This window comes from Crocuta crocuta, unplaced genomic scaffold, assembly GCF_008692635.1.
Source record: "Crocuta crocuta isolate KB4526 unplaced genomic scaffold, BGI_CrCroc_1.0 scaffold246, whole genome shotgun sequence".
NCBI lineage: Eukaryota > Metazoa > Chordata > Mammalia > Carnivora > Hyaenidae > Crocuta > Crocuta crocuta.
In genome coordinates this window covers 2726446-2747825 of record NW_027531902.1, presented here as the reverse complement: position 1 = coordinate 2747825, position 21380 = coordinate 2726446, and the positions used below count along the sequence as shown (strand labels likewise).

The following is a 21380-nucleotide window of genomic DNA, read 5'->3' as shown; positions in this document are numbered from 1 at the left end:
AGAGCTTGTTTGCCCATAGCAGCCCCTGGCTGAGGTGGCAGATGAGCCATAATGCCCCTGAGGAGAAACTCCTTCCAGAATTTCAGAAACAGCAGTAAATATAATTTGTAGCCCTTGCAGTGGAAGGAACATGGACTCCAGACCCGGACGGGCTGGGAGCAGCCCGTCTTCTTCATGGCTGCAAATAAGTTCTCGGGCTTGCCCAGGGACAGGCCTGCTCCGTAGGGACTAGGGGCAAGAGAGAATCATGTGGCACAAAGTACCCAGCACATTGTAGACATTCAATAAATGTTGATTTCCTTCCTGTTTCTTAGCATAAATGTAGATTTAGGGGCACCTAGGGTGGCTCAGTCGGTTAAGCATCCGACTTCTGTTCAAGTTATGATCTCACTGTTTGTGGGTTCGAGCTCCACGTCGAGTTCTGTGCTGACAGATCAGAGCCTGGAGCCTGCTTCGAGTTCTATGTCTCCCTCTGTCTCTGCCCCTCTCCCACTCTCACTCTCTCTCTCTCTCAAAAATAAACATTAAAAAATTTTAATATATATATTTATTAGAATGAGACACAAAACAAAAAACCACCACAAAAACAAAAAACTGCCTACGCCTAACTGTTGTCTGTAGCAAGAGATTTTTCCAAGCTGGGGTAATGAAGAACCCAGTCTTAACTATTGTAAAAGCCCCTGTGGTAGCTGTAGTCACTTGACTCCTGCCGGGAGATTTGCCAGGCTATGAGTGGCACACATGGTACAGCGTGACTCGCTGGATGTGGGGTCCAATGTGGGGTCCATCCTCCGTGCGCTGCTCCAGCAGTTCACCCCTCTGCACCACAGGCTGCTCACTTACCACCTGTGTAGATGATTTCCAAGACCCTTGTCTGTACTGTTGTTTAACGACTGTGTCCTCTATTTGACAAGACACGGAGGTTTCAGAGTAAATATATCACCTCTCTTCAGCTCAGCTCTACCCTGTGAGCACACCTGTCAAAACATAGCTGAGAGGAAGGGAGTTGGCTAAAGAGGGGTCACAAAGTCTGTGTATTTTACTCACAAAGAGCCTGGCTCTTATCCCTTTTAATGAGCTGGCGTGGTCATTCCCAAGTCCCTAGCAGCCTACTGCCCATAGATGGTCAGTAGCATATACATGTACCAATCAGATAGCCCGAGCTGGGAGGTAGGGGTGGCGGGAACCAAGAAATGCAGACAGCAGATACCAGACGATTAGAGTAGGGGCTGGCGTGCCCGCGCCTGATGCCATGGCGGTATATACAGTCCACTCTAAGAGTTAATATTTGTAATTTTCACTTTGAGTCACTTAGAAAGAGATATGAGAGAAATAAATGTGAAGTCTACTTTAGAAAGATTTCTGTCAAATCGGTAAAAAAGAAGAGTTTTGGAGCCTCCAAGAATAAACCCTCAGTTTGAGTGTGAATATGCTTGTCTCAGGTAACACCGCTCCAGTACCTTTACTTGAAAATTACCGAATTCCTTTCAATTTGACCGTACAGGCCAAGCAACTCACTTGAGGTCTTTCCTCCAGATGATCACCTCTGTTCACACAGTCACTCTCTTTGAGTTCATTAGACAGGAGAATATGACCATTTAAAAACATCATTTTAGTTGGTGGTGCTCATACCTTCTTCTCAGATGAAGTTCCTAATGAGAGCTGCTGTCAAGGAAGAATTTGTTTCCGTTCCCCAACCGTCTCCCCCACCAATTCTCACAGAAGAAATAACGACCTAGGCGCAGTCCCCAAAATGGTAACCACTGAACAAAGACATGGAAATTCACAGACCAAATAGTAATCTCTAAATTTATGAAGACTGATTGTATTTCTGGTCTCTCTCTCTCTCTCTTTTCTCCAAAGAGCAAAACCACTCACGAATAAATAGTTTAGCAAAAATAAGAAAAAAAGAAAGAAAAAAAGCCTTTAACTTACAGGAAACACCTATGAGAATAAAGAGTATCACAGTATCCAAACACAAAAGAAAACCGTCTGGCCAAGTTTTCTCCAGGCTTCTTCCCTCTTCAGCTGTTCTCTGGTCCGCGGTCAACTTTTGCTACAAAACCCCGTTTGACCTTAGAGTCTCCAGATTTTTTTTTTTTTTTTTATGTGAAAGGAAGGAGATTGTGGAATTCAAAGTGAAGAGTTCCTAAGGACTCCCAAATTTGCCTCAAATAGAAATAGGGGCAGAACTAAGTTGGAAGCTTACCTGAAAGAACTTGGCTGCTTTTAATCTGTGGGTCATATTTTCTCAGCTGAAAGTCCAGTTGGAAAAAGAAATTATATAGACTCAGGCTTGTTTGTGTTTTTTTAATTGCTTCTAAGGAAAAAGTGAGTAATCATAGGTCTCATTTATGGATGTCTTCTATGTGGCAAGCATTCTGTATATATTCATTATATCATGTAAACCACTCAAAAGCCTTGCAAGGTAGGTATTATCCCATTTTAAAGATTAGGAAACGTAGGCTCAGGGGGTTCAGAAAATTGCCTGAGGTCACCCATGTGGCAACTGGGAAAGTAGAAATCAAGCCCAGATCTGTCACATTCCAAAGATCATATACTCTCCAGTGCCTCATCCTCTTCTTGGTTCCTTTTAGGCTCCAGCCTGTAGTGTTTATCAGAAACGACCTAGGTGCCAGCTACTGTACTGCATGCTTTATTTCCAACCCAGAGGTTAGAGTTTTTCTTGTTTGGTGGGTAAGGAGAGAGGCTCAGAGGGACCAGTTAATATGCCAAAATTGTACAGCTACTAAGTGGAGCCTAGTTTGCCGTGTACAGAGCAGGTGCCTGCTTCACCTGAACGTTCAACTTCACCTAGACAAACTATTTCCTGTTCATCTCACCAGACAGAGCTGACCCTAAAACAACCAAAGAATCCAGTGGCTTGTGTTCAAACATTTCCATGAAAAATACCCCATAGCACCAAATCTAGTGGGTCAGACGTTTTCCCGTAATGCTAACATCCTAGCACAATATAAATCTGTAGTGGAGAATGCTTGGAAAGTGCAATACACAAATGGAAATAGGCTAGTGGAGGTTTCTGTAGAGCAGAATGACATGGCGGCCTGAGCTACCCCCCTCTTACGAGGAAGCACAGTCACTCTTGAGGGGCGTGGTTTCCAAGCACTGTCAGATATTTGACTTAAACTATTCCCATCCCAATCTTAAATCCAGTCCCAAATCTCAGGCCCTCCTGTATGGATTGTCCATATAGGAGGTCAGGATTGTTTGAGAGAAAATGGAGGACTCCCATAAATGGCCAACAGCCCATCGCCCTCAGGCTTTTCCTTCAGAGCCTCCTGTGACTATAAGGGATACACAAGTAAGTCTCAAGAGAGGTTTTATAGAGAGGAATCTATCCCCATGCTGAGGAGTGCATGGACACTCTCTTCTAGTAATAAAAAAAAATTATTATTGATTTGTGTATTATACTCTCCATTCTGGAGGATTCATACTATGCTGGGGGTATTTATTTTTTTTTTAAATATTTATTTTTGAGAGAGAGACAGAGTGTGAGCAGGGGAGGGCAGAGAAAGAAGGAGGCACAGAATTCGAAGCAGGCTCCAGGCTCTGAGCTGTCAGCATGGAGCCTGACATGGGGCTTGAACTCACGAACCATCAAATCATGACCCAAGGCAAAGTCGAGTGCCTAACCAACTGAGCCTCCCAGGTGCCCCTATGCTGGGGGTATTTAAGTTATAGGAAAACTTCTGACCCACTGGAATGGATGGCATGGGATATTTCCCCTAGGAATGCTCAAGGCTAACACTGATCATAGAAAAGTGTCCACACTTCTTTGCTTTGTATTCACAACTCTCCACAGTTTGCTGTCTTGATCCACAGCCCCTCTGCACCAGCGTGCTATTCTCCAGACCTGTCTTCCTTTACCCTGAGCACCCCTCATTCCCTCACTCTTCTGTGTTCTGACTGCTCAACACTGTTCCCTCTGCCTGGAATCCCCTCACTTCCCCCTCCCAGTCAGAATCCCCATGCCTGTCAGAATCCCACTTGTCTTTTGAGGCCCTCCCCATCTAATAAGCCTTCTGGAATAGAGATTCTCTTTCCACCACATACCCCATGGTGAATAGCCCCCATCACCATCTCCCTTCCCAAGAACAGTGAGAGTCAAGCACATGCTGCCGCTGTCCAAGGAGGACCCAGCTTTGGTCACCATGGCCTCCCAGAGGCAGCACACAGCAGATGCTCCAGAAATGCCGGTCACATTTTATTTGTTGCTGTTTTCTCTAGAGTATAAAGCTCATTGAACTAGATCCTTTAATAAAACGAGATTAGGGGCGCGTGGGTGACTCAGTCATTTGAGCATCTGACGCTTGATTTTGGTTCAGGTCATGATCTCACGGTTCCTGGGTTTGAGCCCTGGGTTGGGCTCCGTGCTCACAGCGCCTAGCCTGCTTGGGATTCTCCCTCTCTCTCTGCCCTTCCCCCGTACTGTCTCTCGCTTTCTCTCTCTCAAAATAAACTTTAAAAAAATAATAAAATAACATGAGATTAGCTTCAGACTTTTACCCCCAGAAGACTGTGTGAGTCATCCGCTGTGGTGCAGTCACAGTACTTGAAGATTCGTACCTGGCATCACGTTCCGATTTTTCCAGACTGGAATTCAAACTGACCAGTGTTATCCCTCTACTTTAACTATTTTAAACGTATCCTTTTTCTTCTAATCATCTACATTTGGTACATTGTCCATGAGTTTTTAAAATTAAAACCTTACAGGGGTGCCTGGGTGGCTCAGTCAGTTAAGCGTCCAACTTCAGCTCAGTCATGCTCACGGTTTATGAATTCAAGCCCGGCATCAGGATTCTGTGTCTCCCTCTCTCTCTGACCCTCCCTCTCTTGCACACGCACTCTCTCTCTCTCTCTCAAAAATAAACATTAAAAAGTTTAAAAATTTCTTTAAAATTAATTAATTTTAAATTAATTTTAAAATTAAAATTCTTTAAAATTAAAATATCTTTAAAGACGTTGCTTAGGTTTTAAGTGCCAGCACCTTTGTATTTGAATACATTTTAACTTATTTAAGGATTCTTTTCATCATATTCTTCCCTAAGTTAGCCAGGTTTCATTTTTAATCCTCCCAGGCCAGGAATTTATTTATTGTGACTAAGTTCTTTTAAAAATAGAAGTTAAAATAGGGACGCCTGGGTGGCTCAGTTGCAGTTCTTGAGTTTAAGCCCCACATCAGGCTCCCTGCTATCAGCGCAGAGCCTGCTTCACATACTCTGTGCCGCACCCTCCCCCCGGCCCCTCCCCTCTTCTCTCTCTCTCTCAAAATTAAATAAACATTTTAAAAATTTGAAAAAAAAGTTAAAGCAGTATTAAATGCTACTTTTGGTGTTCTTTGCTGCTTGATTTCTTTCTGCATCTCATAAAAACATGTTCCCTTTTTATACATCTAGTGCAATCAACATTTCCTCACTTTTATGATCTATGCCAGTCACTGGTTATATATCAACTAACTATTGTGTCCAGCCCAGTGTTACACATGTGGAGGATATTAAATAACAAGTACACTGAATTATTAACAATCCAGCTACAACTGGATTACATGGCCATGGAGGATGGAGAAATCACTGAGGGATGGAGTAGGCAAGAAGGGCTTCCTGCAAGAAGGTGGGACTTGGACAATGTCACAGAAGCAAGAGCTACTTGAGGGATCAAACAAGGAGCCAGGCCTGAGGAAATGCTTTTGTTTTTTTAATGTTCATTTCTGAGAGAGAGAGAAAGAGAGACAGAGAGAGACAAACAGAGACAGAGTGCAAGCAGGGAGGGGCAGAGAGAGAGGGAGATGCAGACTCCGAAGCAGGCTCCAGGCTCTGAGCTTGGTCAGCACAGAGCCGGACGCAGGGCTCAAACTTACAAACCGCGAGATCATGACCTGAGCCGAAGTCAGATGCTGAAGCCACCCAGGCGCCCCCAAGGAAATACTTTTTTGAATTGAATATAAATGCTAGAGCATATTCCATTGAAGAATATACAATAATGTGTCGATCTAATCTTATGTTGGTGGACACTTCAGATGTTTCCAGTTTTTGTTATCACAAAGAATGCTATTGCAGACTTTCTCCTAATGTGCCTTCTTATGCACATGTGATAGTAGTATTTGAGGAGTGGAATTGCTGAGTTTTGAGGTATGTACATCTTCACTTTGATTGTACGAGAAATTATAGAAATTTACATTCTCATCAGTGAATGAGAATTCCCCCCACCCTGACAACACTTGAGCATTGCTGGGTTTTAAAATTTTCATCCATCTAATGGGTATGAAATGGGATCTCCTTGAGGTTTTATTTTGCAGCTCCCTCACATGCCCCCTTCCTTTAGTTCAACAAGCATCTACTAAGAGTCTCTCCTGTGTCACAAACTATTCCAAATACTAGGAATGCTGAGCTAACTAATCCCTGGCCCGCATCAGGGATCAGGAGCTCACAGTCTGAGCGATTCCGTCCTGGGGGGACCTATCAGAATCATGTAAGGTGCATTTTCGAAAATGAGAGGTCTGAGGTAGGGCTCACGTAGCTGCACACTGTTGATTCCATGGCGACACCGATGCTGACTTCCATTTCCAAACCTCTGATCTCATTGGAGGAGAAGCCTACTCTCTTCCGTCTGGGCTCGTCTGTGTGGGCAGGTGAGAGAGCCCGGCTCTTCAACGGCCAGTGCTATGACATCCCTTTCATCTTGAGGTTCTTAACAGTTTTATGTGACTGTCTCACTGGGTGTTGGAATGATTCATCTGTATCTATAAAGTACCTCAAAAGCAAATTCTAAACAAAATATAAGCGGAGACCAGGTTTCCTGTAACTCCAGCTATCCGGGACCGCTGTAAACCTGGAGGGAAACAGACACACAGAAATAAAAGGAGGAGGAGTTGCTCACGGAGCAGTGCTGGAGGAAGGCACCCTGGGGCTCCACACCACATCGCCTCCCGTTAGTGCAGCCCCTGCCCCGAGTTCTGGTCTCAAGACGGATAGTCGGCTGGACCCGACTTTTCAGAGGCTGACACACATGTGGAATGAAGTAGACAAAAAGAAGAGAGAAGAAAGAGAGGGCATTAAGAGTTGGCCTTGATGAGAAGTGGCAAAGGAGGAAAAAGGAAACAAAGTAGAGAAAGTTTGTCATCAAGAGGCAAACAGCATGTCATAGCCCAGTAGTCCTGGGGCCCTCAGTGTGCTGCTTTAAGAGCACATCACCTCTTACCAGTGGACAGTTTAGGAGGCGTGGCCCTTATGTAGGAGGCACTGGGAAAGGGCAAGCTAAGTCTTTCTTAACACTGAAGGCCGTCATGTGTAATGGTTTTTTTGTGTTTTCTGTCATCAAGAAAAGGCGAAACAATTTCCAGTATACTATATACTGAGATTTGAAGGCACATAGAAAGTTTAGAAAGTCCCATCAAAATAGTTAAAGCTTAAGCACTGTGAACATTTTTGCTACAGTTAGAAATTTCACATATACGGGACAGTGTATAAAGCAGATTGAAAACAGAACAAAGAAGGAAGGGGAAGGGAATTCATATTTATTTATTACCTGCTCTGTTTTTGTCCAGTCCTGTCAGCAGTGCTGAGCTAAGAAGTATCCTCATTTTGCAGATGAGAACATCAGGATTTATAGAGCGAAAATATTTTGCCTATGGCCTCACCACTAATAAATGGTGGGGCTAGGAATTAAACCCGTTTTTATCGACTTCAACGGCTGTGCTGTTTTCCACCATACCACACCATCCCCCACCATCTTAGGATGTTTAGAATTTACAGCAAAATTCAAGCATCTTCAGGCTTTATTTTGGTAATAGTAAAACCCCGCAAGTAATCTGTCTACCTGATCAAATCTCACAAATGAAAATTTGAAGGCCGTTCAACAAAATCTGGTTGATATTTAGCCCCCCCTGTCAGTTAAATGTAAGGCAAGGATGGTAAAAGGAGATACCATTCGATTTTTAATGCCTTGAGTAGGGGGATGCTTCTGAATTGGAAAACTTTTCTTTTATATTTCTCAGAGGCAAGTACTTTGGATTTGTGGTGTTTCACTTTCTAGTGGTTGGAATCCATGTGTCTCAGGGTTTTAGTGTGTAGGTAGTAAGAGAGTATAAGTAAGGGGTGGTCAGTTAATAAATGGCAGCCTTCCCTATGTGGTTAGTGTGCTTTACCGTGGCGGCAGCCTGAGAATGAGATGTGAACAGACTGCTTTTAGGAAGAGTTGACCTCAAATGGAGTCATCGCTGGAGGGGGAGTTTACAGCAAGTCAGCGTGGGGTTAAAACTCTGCTAATAAAAAACAAACAAACAAAACAAAACAAAACTCTGCTAATAAAGCTTCTAGGAACTGGAGAGTCTGCTGAGGACTGAAAATGGAAACGTGACTGTAACCACCGGGAAGCCAAGGCATGACTATCTCCCCTACTAACCCAAGAACACAGCACTACAGCGTTGGGAAGGTTTGGAGAAATGAAGTAATGGCTGACTTGTGAATAAGGATGAAAATATCTGATGATGTGACTTCCAGAGAAGCAATTATGGTTAACCCCTCATTTGTTTGGCATTTCCAAGGATTGAACTGTCCCACATAACTGAATTTTCCTGACAACTAAAACTTTCCTATTTATGTGCCTTGAATGTTTTCAACCATGCTTGGTTATTCAATTAGCCTGCCTTCTTGAACAGAAGCTGCAAGAAATAACATTTCTTTAGATGCCTTTGAGTGCAAGTCTGAGGAGACCTGATTCAAAGAAGTTTAAGCAGTTAGGACTTGTAACGGTCTCACATAGCAAGGAATCCAGAGCTGGACATTCCAGGGCTGATGAATTCAACAGCTCAGTGTTGCCAGGCTGACTTTCCCCTTATGGTCACAAGGTGAGTGCACAGATCCAAGCCTCAAGATCTCACATGATAAGATGTAGACACGAATGAAATGGAAGCTTCTCCTTACACGTGTCTTTACTCAGAAAGGAAAATACTTCTCAGAAGACCCCTTGCTGACTTCCCCTCGAGTCTCATTGGCAGGACTGAGTCACATTTCTACGCCTTGGTCTCATGGAAGGCTGAGAGAGCAAATACCCAGCACTTCTGGACTCTGGAATAGGAGGAGGGCTCTGCCCGTGGAGAATGGCTGTTGGTAGGGACCCGGGAGTGTCTGCCAGGTTACCAGGATGGGGAGTGAATATCACTTACAGTATGGTAATAGCTTGAGGGATGATTTGGCTTTTTGTTCTACACTGAATGGCCCGGGGCTGGAATTATTTTTGCTTTCCTAAGTCCGCTTATGTTTATTATTGTCTCTCCCTCCTTTGTGCCAGACTGCTAGTTATCATTACTTGCTGTTAATATACCTTGTCCTAATCTTGCCATAATTAGACTTTTTATCTGGAAAGCCATATAGTCAAACTTGTTAGAACTATGCTGGAAATGTTCTGAGTATCTGGCAGCTGTCCTATGGATCATATACATAGTGTGGCATCGCTTTGGCCATTCAGGGTCATTCTTCCATCATTGAGGTCTTTGGAGAAGTGACAGATTTCTAGAGAATCTTAGGAATTTAGATCCAACTCTAGTGAAGTCGTCTTATGTGTGAGCATTTGGGGACACTTACCCTTGTTTACTAGACAAAGTGAAACTGCATCTGTCCCATCTGAACCCCAGCATGGTTTGAAGAGAGGCAGCAAAGTTTGCTGGTGCATATTCAGCTCCCTCTCCAAGCCTCATGGCTGCCGGGTGCTCGGAGAGCACCACTGGCTCTGGGGCTGTGCCCAGTGGAGCTCATCATGGCAGCGATGATCCAGCATGAAGCAACTGGTACAGCGCCTCATGGTGCCTTACTGTGCTGTGTCAGGGGGTGCCCTGTGAATGCCTAGGTTGTACCGAATTGGAAGTGTTTAGCAGTGACTTGTTTCAACAAGTTCTTGAAGAAAGTAATGCTCTGGAAGGTGATTATTGAAATGATACTGAACAAGCGAGGGTCATCCCTTCCATGGATAGAGAGGTGACCAAAATCCAGTCTCTGTATACGGGAAGAAAGCAATAGGCAGCAATCATCAAACTAATACTGATGGTGCGTAACTGAACCAAATGGAGTGGTTCTGCCCTGGGACTCAAACTTGAGCCGGTAGGTGCTTTGGGTTCAAAGGAAGCCAGAGGTTAAAATATTCAATTTGGATATAGCTAGTATGAGCCCAAACTGCGTAGCGCCCTGGAAGTACCTTCAGAGCAGGTTAGCTGTTTGAAGGCCTTAAAAAGTCAGTCTTTTACTCTGTGTCAGAAAATCATGAGTGAGGGGTGCCTGCCTGGCTCAGTCAGTAGGGCATGTGACTCTTGATCTCAGGGTTGTGAGTTCAAGCCTCTCGTTGGGTGTGAGGTTTATTTAAACATAAAATCTTTTTTAAAATCATGAGTTAGCCTATACGCAAGTGTTAAGTGACAAAAATATTTGGAGATAAGGAAAACAAACTTCTTAAAAATTCTGACTAATTTCTACCATTCAAAACATTCTTACAAGAAAAATGCAAAGTATTTCTCATAAATATTTTAGTTATTAACTCCTTCCTGTGCATAGAACATTTTCAAAGAATCCGTCCTTTTATTGACTCCTGACCGATACAAGCAGGGTACAGTTTAGTCAGATTGAGCAAGATAATTATATTTTGTGAATTTTATTTTCTCACATGTGGATTATCAATTTTATTTCTCAAGTGCTGTGACCATTCCTGCTTCACTGATCATCTAGCTACTGTGTTTAAATTTTAATATTGGCTTCAACTATACTTTTTTAGAAAAAATTCCATAGAGAAATAATCATGCAATCAGTGTTGTTTTTTTCTGGGATCACAGTACATTTTCGCATATAGCTGGCTGGCAATTTTTTTTTTTTTTTTTAATCAGAACAGTTTACTTGCCTGGGGAAATAAATTTACATTCACATTTTGAATTGTTTCTGATCTTAATTGGGCTTTTAGGGGGTCAAAGTGGATGGTTCAGAACTGGGTAGGAAAATCATTTTTCAGCATGTCAGAATACCAGCAACTCATTTTCTACCAAACAAAATAACAGGAACAAAAAATGTAATGTATTCTGAAGCCCAGAAAAGCTGATAGCTTGACAGTCCTAAAGCCTGTGGTATTCTCTGTATTACTTTGATACCAAATCTGACTGTACTTACTTTAAATTGGTAAATTATTGCCATTGAATTCTGTTATTCAAAATTAGTGCATTTTTAAAGGGAAGTTCACCCATGTTAAATGCTTTTCACCGGGGCTATTGATGCTTGCTTTGGGGGTTAATGTGAATCTCATTTTATACTTGGAAACGTGTATGTAATATAAACAATGGAAGCCAAATTAAACTATGTGTAAATAGGCATGCTTTCTAAAATTAGAGGAGATGAAATGAGTAATCAGAAAAGATATAAACTTAATTTTAGAAAGCAATATTTATTCAGAATGACTGAAGATGTTGCTAATCCTGCTTTGTAAAGGGACTCCAGAGGGCTTTCTGAATCGAATGATTTATAATTTGAGTTATAGTTTTTCCTATTTTTCATTGTTTCCTATATGTTACTAAATCTCTGCTTTGGCACAAACAGGCATGTGCTGGCACCACACCGAGGCCCATGGAAAATGTGACTAACGAGTGGACATTCAAAGTCTTGCCACTTTTCTTGGGTTATGGTGATTCATATGCAGAAACCCCCTGCAGCCCTGAGTCAGAGTCAAATATATGCAGTGGTCTAAAACACTGGACAGGTTTTTTTTGTTGTTGTTTCTTGTTTTCTGGATTTTTTAAAAAGTTTGCTACAGACCTGACTTTCCCTTCCTGAAACCATTTTGGGTGCTTAGAGGGCCTAGCCCAAGTCAAATGTCACCCTACCCCGGCACGGTTACAGATGTGTAACTACCGAGTGTGTGTTTTCTTTTCACGTTTTTGCCTCACGTCGCCAAAAAGATGAATCGCGTACATTCCTCGCTGTAGAGACTTTAGAGAATTGTAACCACGACACAATGAATGTGTTGTGAGCAGTTTGCGCCAGTATCATTAAGAGCAGGAGGCAGTGGGGCCCAGCAGAAAGAGCTCAGGATTTACACCAGGGGACCAGATTTGAGCCCTGCCTCCACCCAGTGGGGGCACGAGCAAGTTGTTAAACCTCTTGGAATCTCAAGTTTGTCTGCTAAACGCATGTAGTAAAGATAATGTCTGCTTCATGGAATTATAACTATCAAATTAGATAAAGTATATAAAAGAACCCTGTAAAGCTAGGAAATGCTATATACATTGTTTCTCAGTATTGTATTTTCATAAGTTAATGTCCCTGTCTGTTCTTTGCCCTAGAAGTGATAACACTCATACAGATACACATTATATGCCTTGAGGAATGTGCGGCTGATACAGTCTGTGGTTATAATGTCACTTTGCCTCAAACTGAAAAGGAGTCCTCTTATTTTTAAAAATGGAGTTAAAGGACCCTAAAATGAACAGACAAAGCGCACAATGCTCGTTAGCAGCAAACACTGGAATCAGGCAACACTCAGTAGACATAAGCAGTGTTCAGATTAGTCCCTGTTGCTTTCCATTAAGGAGCCCCCACTGATGTAGGAACTATATGTGGTAACACATCTGGAAATGTTTCAAACTGCTGAGCAGCAGAATTCACGGCTTGATTGGAAGTAAAGTGGTAACTTTATTTTTTCTGGTAGTCCAGTGGCCATATCCTATAAAATAGAAAGATTATCACCTGCCCCTCCTTCTCCCCACTCCAAATCCACTTTTTAAGGACAGCCTCCGTCCCACCCCCTCCATCAAATTCTAGATGAGGAAGATACTGCCCAACCTTTGAAGAGTTTATGATTTCACAGAGACTTTAAAAAAATAATCCACTAACTCCTCCATGGAATACTGGACGAGGTAAGCGCCATAGGAGGAATTCACATGGTTGGCAGTGCCCAGCTCCTGTGACCATTTCATAGCAGCTCCCACACGTCATGCCTCATATTGGTTAAGTTTATTTATGTGTGATTTTCATTCATGTGCCTAGATCGTAAACTCCTTGAAGGCAGGGAAGGCACCTTGGTATTTCTTGGTCCCTCTCTTCATATGTTTTACCTAAACCTCCTACGGTGTTTGTAGTTCAGAAAGAGTCTTGTACCCAACATTCAAGTTTAACCCATGCATTGAAACCATAACTTTTTTCCTTTCCTTTGTCTTTGCAGTCGACCTGCCCCTGTTTTTCCCTCGAGACCAGCCGACTCTCACATTCCAGTCCGTCTATCACTTTACCAACAGTGGACAGCTTTATTCCCAGGCCCAAAAAAATTACCCATACAGCCCCAGATGGGATGGAAACGAGATGGCCAAAAGAGCAAAGTAAGTGAATCCGTTACTATTTCCTGTAAATAGGAGCAGTTTGTTTATCTAGTCCAGGGGTTGGCAAACTACTGCCTACAGGCTAAATCCCATCCTGTGCCTGTTTCTGTAAATAAAGTTTTATTGAAACATTGCCACGCCCATTTCTTTACTTATTTTGCATGGCTGTTTTCTTGCCAACATGGCAGAGTGAGAAATTGCAACAGATCAGTTGTGAAGAAAAAAATATTTGCCATTTGGCCCTTTACAGAAGAAGTTTGCCAACCCCTTATCTAGCCTCATCAGATAGATTGTTTTTCTTTTTTCAATGGGTTCCAGGATGTTTCTGAAATCTCCCTGTCTATTTAGATTGGAGAAAAAGTACTAGATAGGAATTAGAGTAGTAGATAAATGATGTCAGTGATGAAAATATTAACAACTACTTTCATACTTTTTTTTTTTTAATGGAAAATTTCACCTGACAGTAAACAAATAGGATTTCTGTAGTGAATACATGGATCCAGTACTGAGTTTTTCACGTGGAACTGTAATGCCTCTGAAGGAACAAGGTGATTATATACCTCATTGCGTCTCGACAGCCATTGCCCAAAATAGGGCCTGTGTGTTCCTCAGCTGAATAAATGGCTACACAAATAGCTTAGAACTGTTACAGTCCATAGGGGTGGAAGTAGTGGAAATTCGATAGAGGTTGAAGTTAGCTAGAGTTTGGAGATTTAAGTACTGCACATGCACCTATCTGTGGAAAGCATTCTCGAGTCGTATGGAATCCGTAAATGTAGAAGTATGTTGGGTGTTCCTTGTGGGTAAGGCGTTAGTATCTGGAACCCCAGTCTTCTTGAACCATGACCTCCTAGACTGAAGCAACAGTGGATCGAAATCATAGTTTCCGAAAATAAATCCGTGGTTAGAGTGGCAGGTGGTTATTACCTTCATCACTCACTCTGAACCATATGATCGTACCTGTGATGAAATTCATAGAATCACACAAATGAAGAATATGTATTAAGCATCCTTTTCATTCACTCGTTCAGTGTTTATTGAACATCTCCCATGTTCCAGGCAGTGAGCTCCATGCCGGGGACACAGTGTTAAACACATTGGAAGTTGTCCACATCTTCATGGAATTTGTAGCCCAGCAGGAGAGGTCAAAGCCTTTATCATTCCAGACTTCTGACAGTTTTAAGTACTGACGAAACCTGGCCTTCCAGACCTAGAGTGTTCTCGATTACTAGGACTTGTTGCTCTTGCCCCCGCTCCCCGACATCCTCCCCGGGTACCTGCTGGCATCTCCTGTACTTTCTGTAGTAAAAAGCCGCTGCCTAATCAGGATTGGGCTCTGTTAAATAATGACAGGGCCGTTTTCTGTAAAAACACACACCTTCCCAGACGCATATATGGAATCCAGAATTGTTATCTGAAACTTTAGGGTGCCCTCTCTCCCTGTATTTTCCCTTTTTATCCATGATGTACAAGTCTGAAATTCTGTTTAAGGAAAATAACAAACATACTCAAATGTACCTGAGAACAATCATGGAGACTTTGGGATCTTGAAATAGACTTGAAGAAAGGGATTAAAAAGTGAGTTTTATGTTTGAGGTATTGTGATTGTTTAGTTGTCTGGGCTTTCCCTGTGTATATAAAAAAGCTGCCCTTAGAAGATGGGCTGTTATTTGTGGTGTGCGCTATGGAGTCTGAACCAGACGTGTCCTTGTGGTTTCCATGGCAAAGCTGTGTGTGTGTGTGTGTGTGTGTGTGTGTGTGTGTGTGTGTCTTAACTAGACATTTTAGCATGAATTGAGTCTTTAAGGCGTTGCAGAGCACAAGCCTGTGATTTCAGTATAGGAATATCGTAAGTGAAGCCTGTTTATCTTAACAGATCGGTTCAGAGATGCAAGAGACATTTGCTTTACGTTAACACCAGTCTGAAGAAAACATCTGAAGTAATGTTAAAAAAAAAATCTGCTTTCTACTGTAGTGAAGATGGATTCATTTTAAATGTAATAAAAGAGAAAGCCAGCCGCTCATGCTAGGAGGAAGAAATAGTTTACAAGTTCTCTTCTTAAATTGAAGTGAGTAACTTTCCTGGGTTGTGTCACAGAGGCAGGTAATGGATAAACACAATCAGAGAATTCTCCTGCAGGATAGGCCTAAGATTGGTGGAGAAAGTTGGAGAGAAAGGACAGAAAGAGAGAAAGGTCAACTGCAGCATTCCTTCGACGCCCTGTTTCTTTATCCTCTGAAAATATTGTATGTGCTCAGTGCGTAAAAGGCTATAATTCACTTGGAGAACTCTGCCCATGACATAAACACTCTCACGGTTTATGAACAGCAGTAGAGCCTTCTGAGCGGAGTCAGCTGTTTATTCCCTCCTGTAGAGCAAAGTTCTAAACATGTGAACTCAGAAAGGACGCTTTTTGGCATGAACCCGAGCTTTTCCTACGACATGTGCTTCTTGCGCATGGCTGTCTGGCAAATTCTGTCCTCACAAGAAACATGCCCTCTAATGACCGAGCAGAGGCTTTGGGGTCATGCATGCCCAGCTCCTATCACAAGTTCTAATCGAATAAGCTCTGTGGCCTTGGGCAGGGCCATTAATCTTTCTGAACTTCATCCTGTAAAATAAGACTGTACTCCTCCCTATTGGATGGACCTGATATGAAGGGTCAGTGAGTGGACATATGAAAGACTCCTGTGTTTAGCTTCTGCTTTGTCCCTAGGTGCCTCTGCTCACTCCTTCCCCCCTTCGTCTTCCTGCCCCTTCAGATCCTTCAGTGTTCTTCCCTGTGGTTCTCCCGTCCGTGCTAATGTGCAGGCAGCTTCTTCCCTTCTTCCTAGTCTCAGTTGACTGTTGGTCGTGTACAGATCTTCCTCAACTTATGAAAGGGTCATGTCCCTATAAACCCATCGTTATAGTTGAAAATATCACTTGTAAATAGAAAATGCATTTACTACACCTAACCTACGCGACATCCTAACTTAGCCCAGCCCTTCAGTGTGCTCAGGACGCTTACATTAGCCACAGTTGGGCAAGATCATCAAACACAAAGCTTATTTCATAATAAAGTATTGACTATATCACATAATTTACTGAATACTGTACTGAAAGTGAAAGACAACACAGTTCTATGAGTACAGAATGCTCATACCTTTGTGATCGAGGGGTGGACTCGGTGCTGCAGCTCACTGCCTCTGCCCAGCATCACAGGAATCTTACTACCTGTCACTAGCCTGAGAAGAGATCAAAATTCAGAATTCAAAAGTATGGTTTCTACTGAATGCATCTTGCTTTTGCACCGTCGTAAAGTCAAAAAATTGTTAAGCGGAACCATTGTAAGTCAGGGGCCAGGTGTACTGATGTGAAATCTCTTTTGTGTCATTCTTTGATTTTTCACATCTTTGTATTGTTTCATTTTGTTACATTGTGAGTTCTTTGAAGGCAGGGGCTTTTCTATATATCTTTTCAAAGATATTTATTGTAGTGTCATTTGCATACAGTGTCATTTACATGCAATGAAGTAGACAGATTTAAGTCTATCTTTTGATGGAGTTTTGACAAAGTTACCTTCTGTCCTTTCCAATTAGTCTCCTCATCCCCAGAACAAACTGATTTCTATCTAAAACATGTCTTAGTTTTTTCTTTTCTAGATACTTCATATAAATGGAATAATACAGGTTATACCCTTTTGTGGATTTTTCTTGTGTTCCGCATAATTATTTTGGATTTATCTGTTATGGCATTCCTTTTTTTACTGCTGAGGAATTTCCATTATAGAAATATATCATAATTTATTAATCCATTCATCTGCATATGTATATTTGGGTTGTTTCCAGTTTGGGGACTTGAGGAATTAAGCTGCTAAAAACATTATTATATAAGCCTTTTTATAGACATATGGTTTCAATTCTGTGAGTAAATAACTGGGATTGGGAGTATGTGTATGATTAATTTTATAGAAAACTGACATTTTTTATGAAGTCTTTATACCAGTTCACACTCCCTCTGGCAATATACAGCCTTCCAGGTTCCATATCCTCTCTGACACTTGGTATTGTCAGTCTTTTCAATTTTAGCTTTTCCAGAGGGGATGAAATGAGATTTCATTGTGTATTTTTAATCTTGATTTCCTGATGATTAATGGTGTTGATCATCTTTTCATGTGCTTATTGGTATATCTTCCTTTAAGCAGCATCTATTCAAATTTGGCCTATATTTAATTGGGTTGTTGGTCTTTTTATTATTGAGTTTTTAAGAGTTACTTATATATTTGTCAGATTTATGTATTATAAGTATTTTCTCCTAATCTTTGTGGCTTGCTTTCTCATTTTCTTAACGATGTCTTTTGATGACCAGAAAACAATTTTTTTAATGTTTATTTATTTTTGAGAATCAGTGAGAAACAGAGCACAAGGAAGGGAGGGGAAGAGAGAGAGGGAAACACAGAATCCAAAGCAGGCTCCAGACTCTGAGCTGTCAGCACAGAGCCCGATGCGGGGCTCGAACCCACAGACCTGGAGATCATGACCTGAGCCAAAGTCAGACGTTCAACCGACTGAGCCACCCAGGCGCCCCGATGACCAGAAAATTTTTATTTTTAATGAAACTTATTTTATTAGTGTTTTCTTTTTATGTGAATGCTTTTCGTAGCCTCATAATTATTTGTCTACCACAAGGTCATGAAGAGATTCTTCTACATTTTTTTCTCAGCTTTCGTTTTGGCTTGATATTTAGGTCTCTGCTCCATCTCATCTCAAATTAATTTCTGTGTATGGTATGAGGTAAAGGCTGAAGTTAACTGTGTATATACACCCAGGTAGTCCAGCAACGTGTGTTGAAAAAAACTTTTCTTTCTCTGTTGAATCATCTTCATGCTTTTGTCAGAATAAATTGACTATATATGAGTGGGTCTATTTCTGGATACTCTGTTCTCTTTCATTGGTCTGTTTTTCTATTTGGATATCAATACCAATATTTCTTAAAATCCAGAAATGTAAATTCTTCAACTTTGTTCTTTTCGAAAATTGTTTTGGCTATTCTGGGTTCTTTGCATTTCCATATACATTTTAGAATTAGTTTGCCAATTCCAACTCCAATTTCCCCTCAAAAAAAAAAAAAAACACCACTGAGATTTTGGTTGAGATGGCATTAAATCTATAGATCAACCAGGGGAAAATTGACATTTTAGCAATATTGAATCTTTCAGTCAATGAACGGGGTTTTATTTAGGTCTTCTTTAATTTTTCTGAAAAGTGTTTTGAGATTTCAGTGTAGAAGTCTTGCATAGTTTTTAGTGATTTTGCTTTTATAGCAAATGATAGTTTTTTTATATTTTAGTTTTGCCTTATTGCTAGTATATAGGACTATAAACACTTTTTCTGTGTTGGCCTGGTGTCCTGTAACATTGCTGAATTCACAATTACTACTAAACTCTAGTAGCTTTTTTGTAGTTTTCTTAGCATTTTTTACATAAACAATCATATCATTTCTTACTGCTTTTCTTTTTATTTCCAATCTTTGTAATTTTTATGGTTTTAAATCTCTTTTTCTTACCTAATTGCACTGGCTGGGTCCAATAGGAAGATCAGACATCTGGCCTTGTGTTTCCACATTAAGGTTGATGTTAGCGGTATGTTTTACATAGATATCGCTACCAGATTGAAGAAGTTCTCTTATATTCCCACTTTGCTAAGAGCTTTTATCATGCATGAGTGTTGAATTCTGTAGAATGCTTTTTCTGTATCTATTGGCGTAATTCTATGGTTTACTTTATTCTATTAAAGTGATAAATTACCTTAGTTAGTTTTTGAATATTGGACCAACCTTGCATTCCAGGGATCAATAAGCCTTCTCAGTCATATTTTATCCTTTTTTATATTATTAGATTTGATTTGCTAACAGTGTATCAAAAATTTTTTACACGTTCATGAGTGATATTGATCTGAAATTTCTTGTGTTGTCCTTGTCAGATTTTGATAAAAGCACCATGCTGGCTTCATAAAATGAACCGGCAACTTTTCCTTCCACCTTGGTTTTCTGGAAGACTTTGTGTAGGTTTGAAACTATTTTTTTTTTTAATTTTAGTAGAGTTTTATTTATGGGAAGAAATTCAAAGAAATCTTCACTAAATATAAGGATATTCATCATTTTATTTCTTGTGTTGGTTTTAGCAAGTAGTGTTTTCTTTTTTTTTTTATGTTTTACTTATTTCTAGGAGAGAGAGAGAGAGACAGCATGAGCAGGGGAGGGTCAGAGAGAGAGGGAGTCACAGATTGAAACAGGCTCCAGGCTCTGAGCCGGCAGTCAGCACAGAGCCCGACGCGGGGCTCGAACCCACGAACCGCGAGATCATGACCTAAGCGAAAGTCGGACACCCAACCAACTAAGCCACCCAGGTGCCCCGCAAGTAGTGTTTTCTTTAAGCATGTTGTCTTAAGTTGTTGAAATGATTGGCATGAGATTATTGATAATATTCCCTCATTTTTCTTTCAGTATCTGTGGGCTCTAGTGACAGAACTTCTTCATCCTTATAGTGAAAGGCTCTATTTTTTCTCTCCCCTTTTCTGAAAACAGTCTAGCTAGAGGTTTATCAGTTTTACTGACCTTTCCAAAGAAAGCTATTTATTTTATTAATTTATGCTTTTATCTTTACTATTTCTGTGTTTATTTTCAGTTTAATTTGTTTTTCTTTTTCAAGCTTCTTAGGATGGAAGCTTAAGTCACAGCTATACCTGCATGACATCCAGGCACCTTTGCCTGCCCTGTGTGTGGACCTCACCATTTTCAGTGCACCCCCATGCACCTACGTAGGATCATCATTTTATTTTTTTATTTTTTATTTTTTTTTACAAATAGTTTATTGTCAAATTAGTTTCCACATAACACTCAGTGCTCATCCCCAAAGTGCCCTCCTCCATGCCCCTCCCCCCCTCCCCCCCACATCCATCAGTCCTCAGTTTTTGTCAGCATTCAAGAGTCTCTCATGGTTTGCCTCTCTCCCTTTCCCCCACCATTTCCGCCCTTCTTCTCCCCCTTGTTCCTCCGTCAAGTTCCTCCTAATCCTCCTATACGTGCAAACATATGATATTTGTCCTTCTCTGCCTGACTTATTTCGCTCAGCATAACACCCTCAAGGTCCATCCATGTGGCTACACATGGCCAGATTTCATTGTTTCTCATTGCCATGTAGTATTCCATGGTATAGATAAACCACATCTTCTTGATCCATTCATCTGTTGATGGACACTTAGGCTCTTTCCATGTTTTAGCTATTGTGGAGAGTGCTGCTATGAACATTGGGGTACATGTGCTCCTATGCATCAGCATTTCTGTATCCCTTGGGTAAATTCCTAGCAGTGCTATTGCTGGGTCCTAGGGGAGTTCTATTGTTAGTTTCCTGAGGAACCTCCACACTGTTTTCCAGAGGGGCTGTACCAGTTTACATTCCCACCAACAGTGTAGGAGGGTGCCCGTTTCTCCACATCCTCGCCAGCATCTAGAGTTCTCTGATTTGCTCATTTTAGCCACTCTGACTGGCGTGAGGTGGTATCTCAGTGTGGTTTTGATTTGTATTTCCCTGATGAGGAGGGATGCTGAGCATCGTTTCATGTGTCTGTTGGCCACGTAGGATCATCATTTTAGCCTTGTGAGGGGTACAGTGTAGAAATCGTCACTGTCCTTCATGCAGATAAAGAAACTTAGGCTCAGAGTGACTAAGTGATTTTCCTAAGGGCACACAGCTAGCTTCTAGTAGGACCCTACTCAACACAGGGCCTCTGACTTCCTGTACATCTGTTCCCAGGCAAACAGATACAGTTCCCCCTTTCTCTTTACCACTTGTCTGAGCCCCTGCCTCAGAGGTCTGGCACTTGAATAAGATAAATACAGAGAGGAAATGCATGTGGCAATTAAGAGCACTGACCCTAAAGTCAGGACAGCTGGGTTGAAACCTGTCTCCGCCACTCACTATCTGTGTAACGTTAGGCAAATTCATAATCTCCCTGAAGTCTGTCTCCTTATCTT

General features: G+C 41.5%; 1 protein-coding gene across 1 annotated transcript in view; it reads left to right on the top strand.

Annotated features, from left to right (window-relative positions):
* The window catches only part of BABAM2 (BRISC and BRCA1 A complex member 2), a 397283-nt gene that overhangs the window by 349434 nt on the left and 26469 nt on the right, over positions 1-21380 (top strand). The window contains exon 11 of the mRNA XM_077774132.1: positions 13210-13363. Within this exon, the coding sequence (XP_077630258.1) occupies positions 13210-13363 (154 nt within the window). The remainder of the gene's footprint in view (positions 1-13209; positions 13364-21380) is intronic.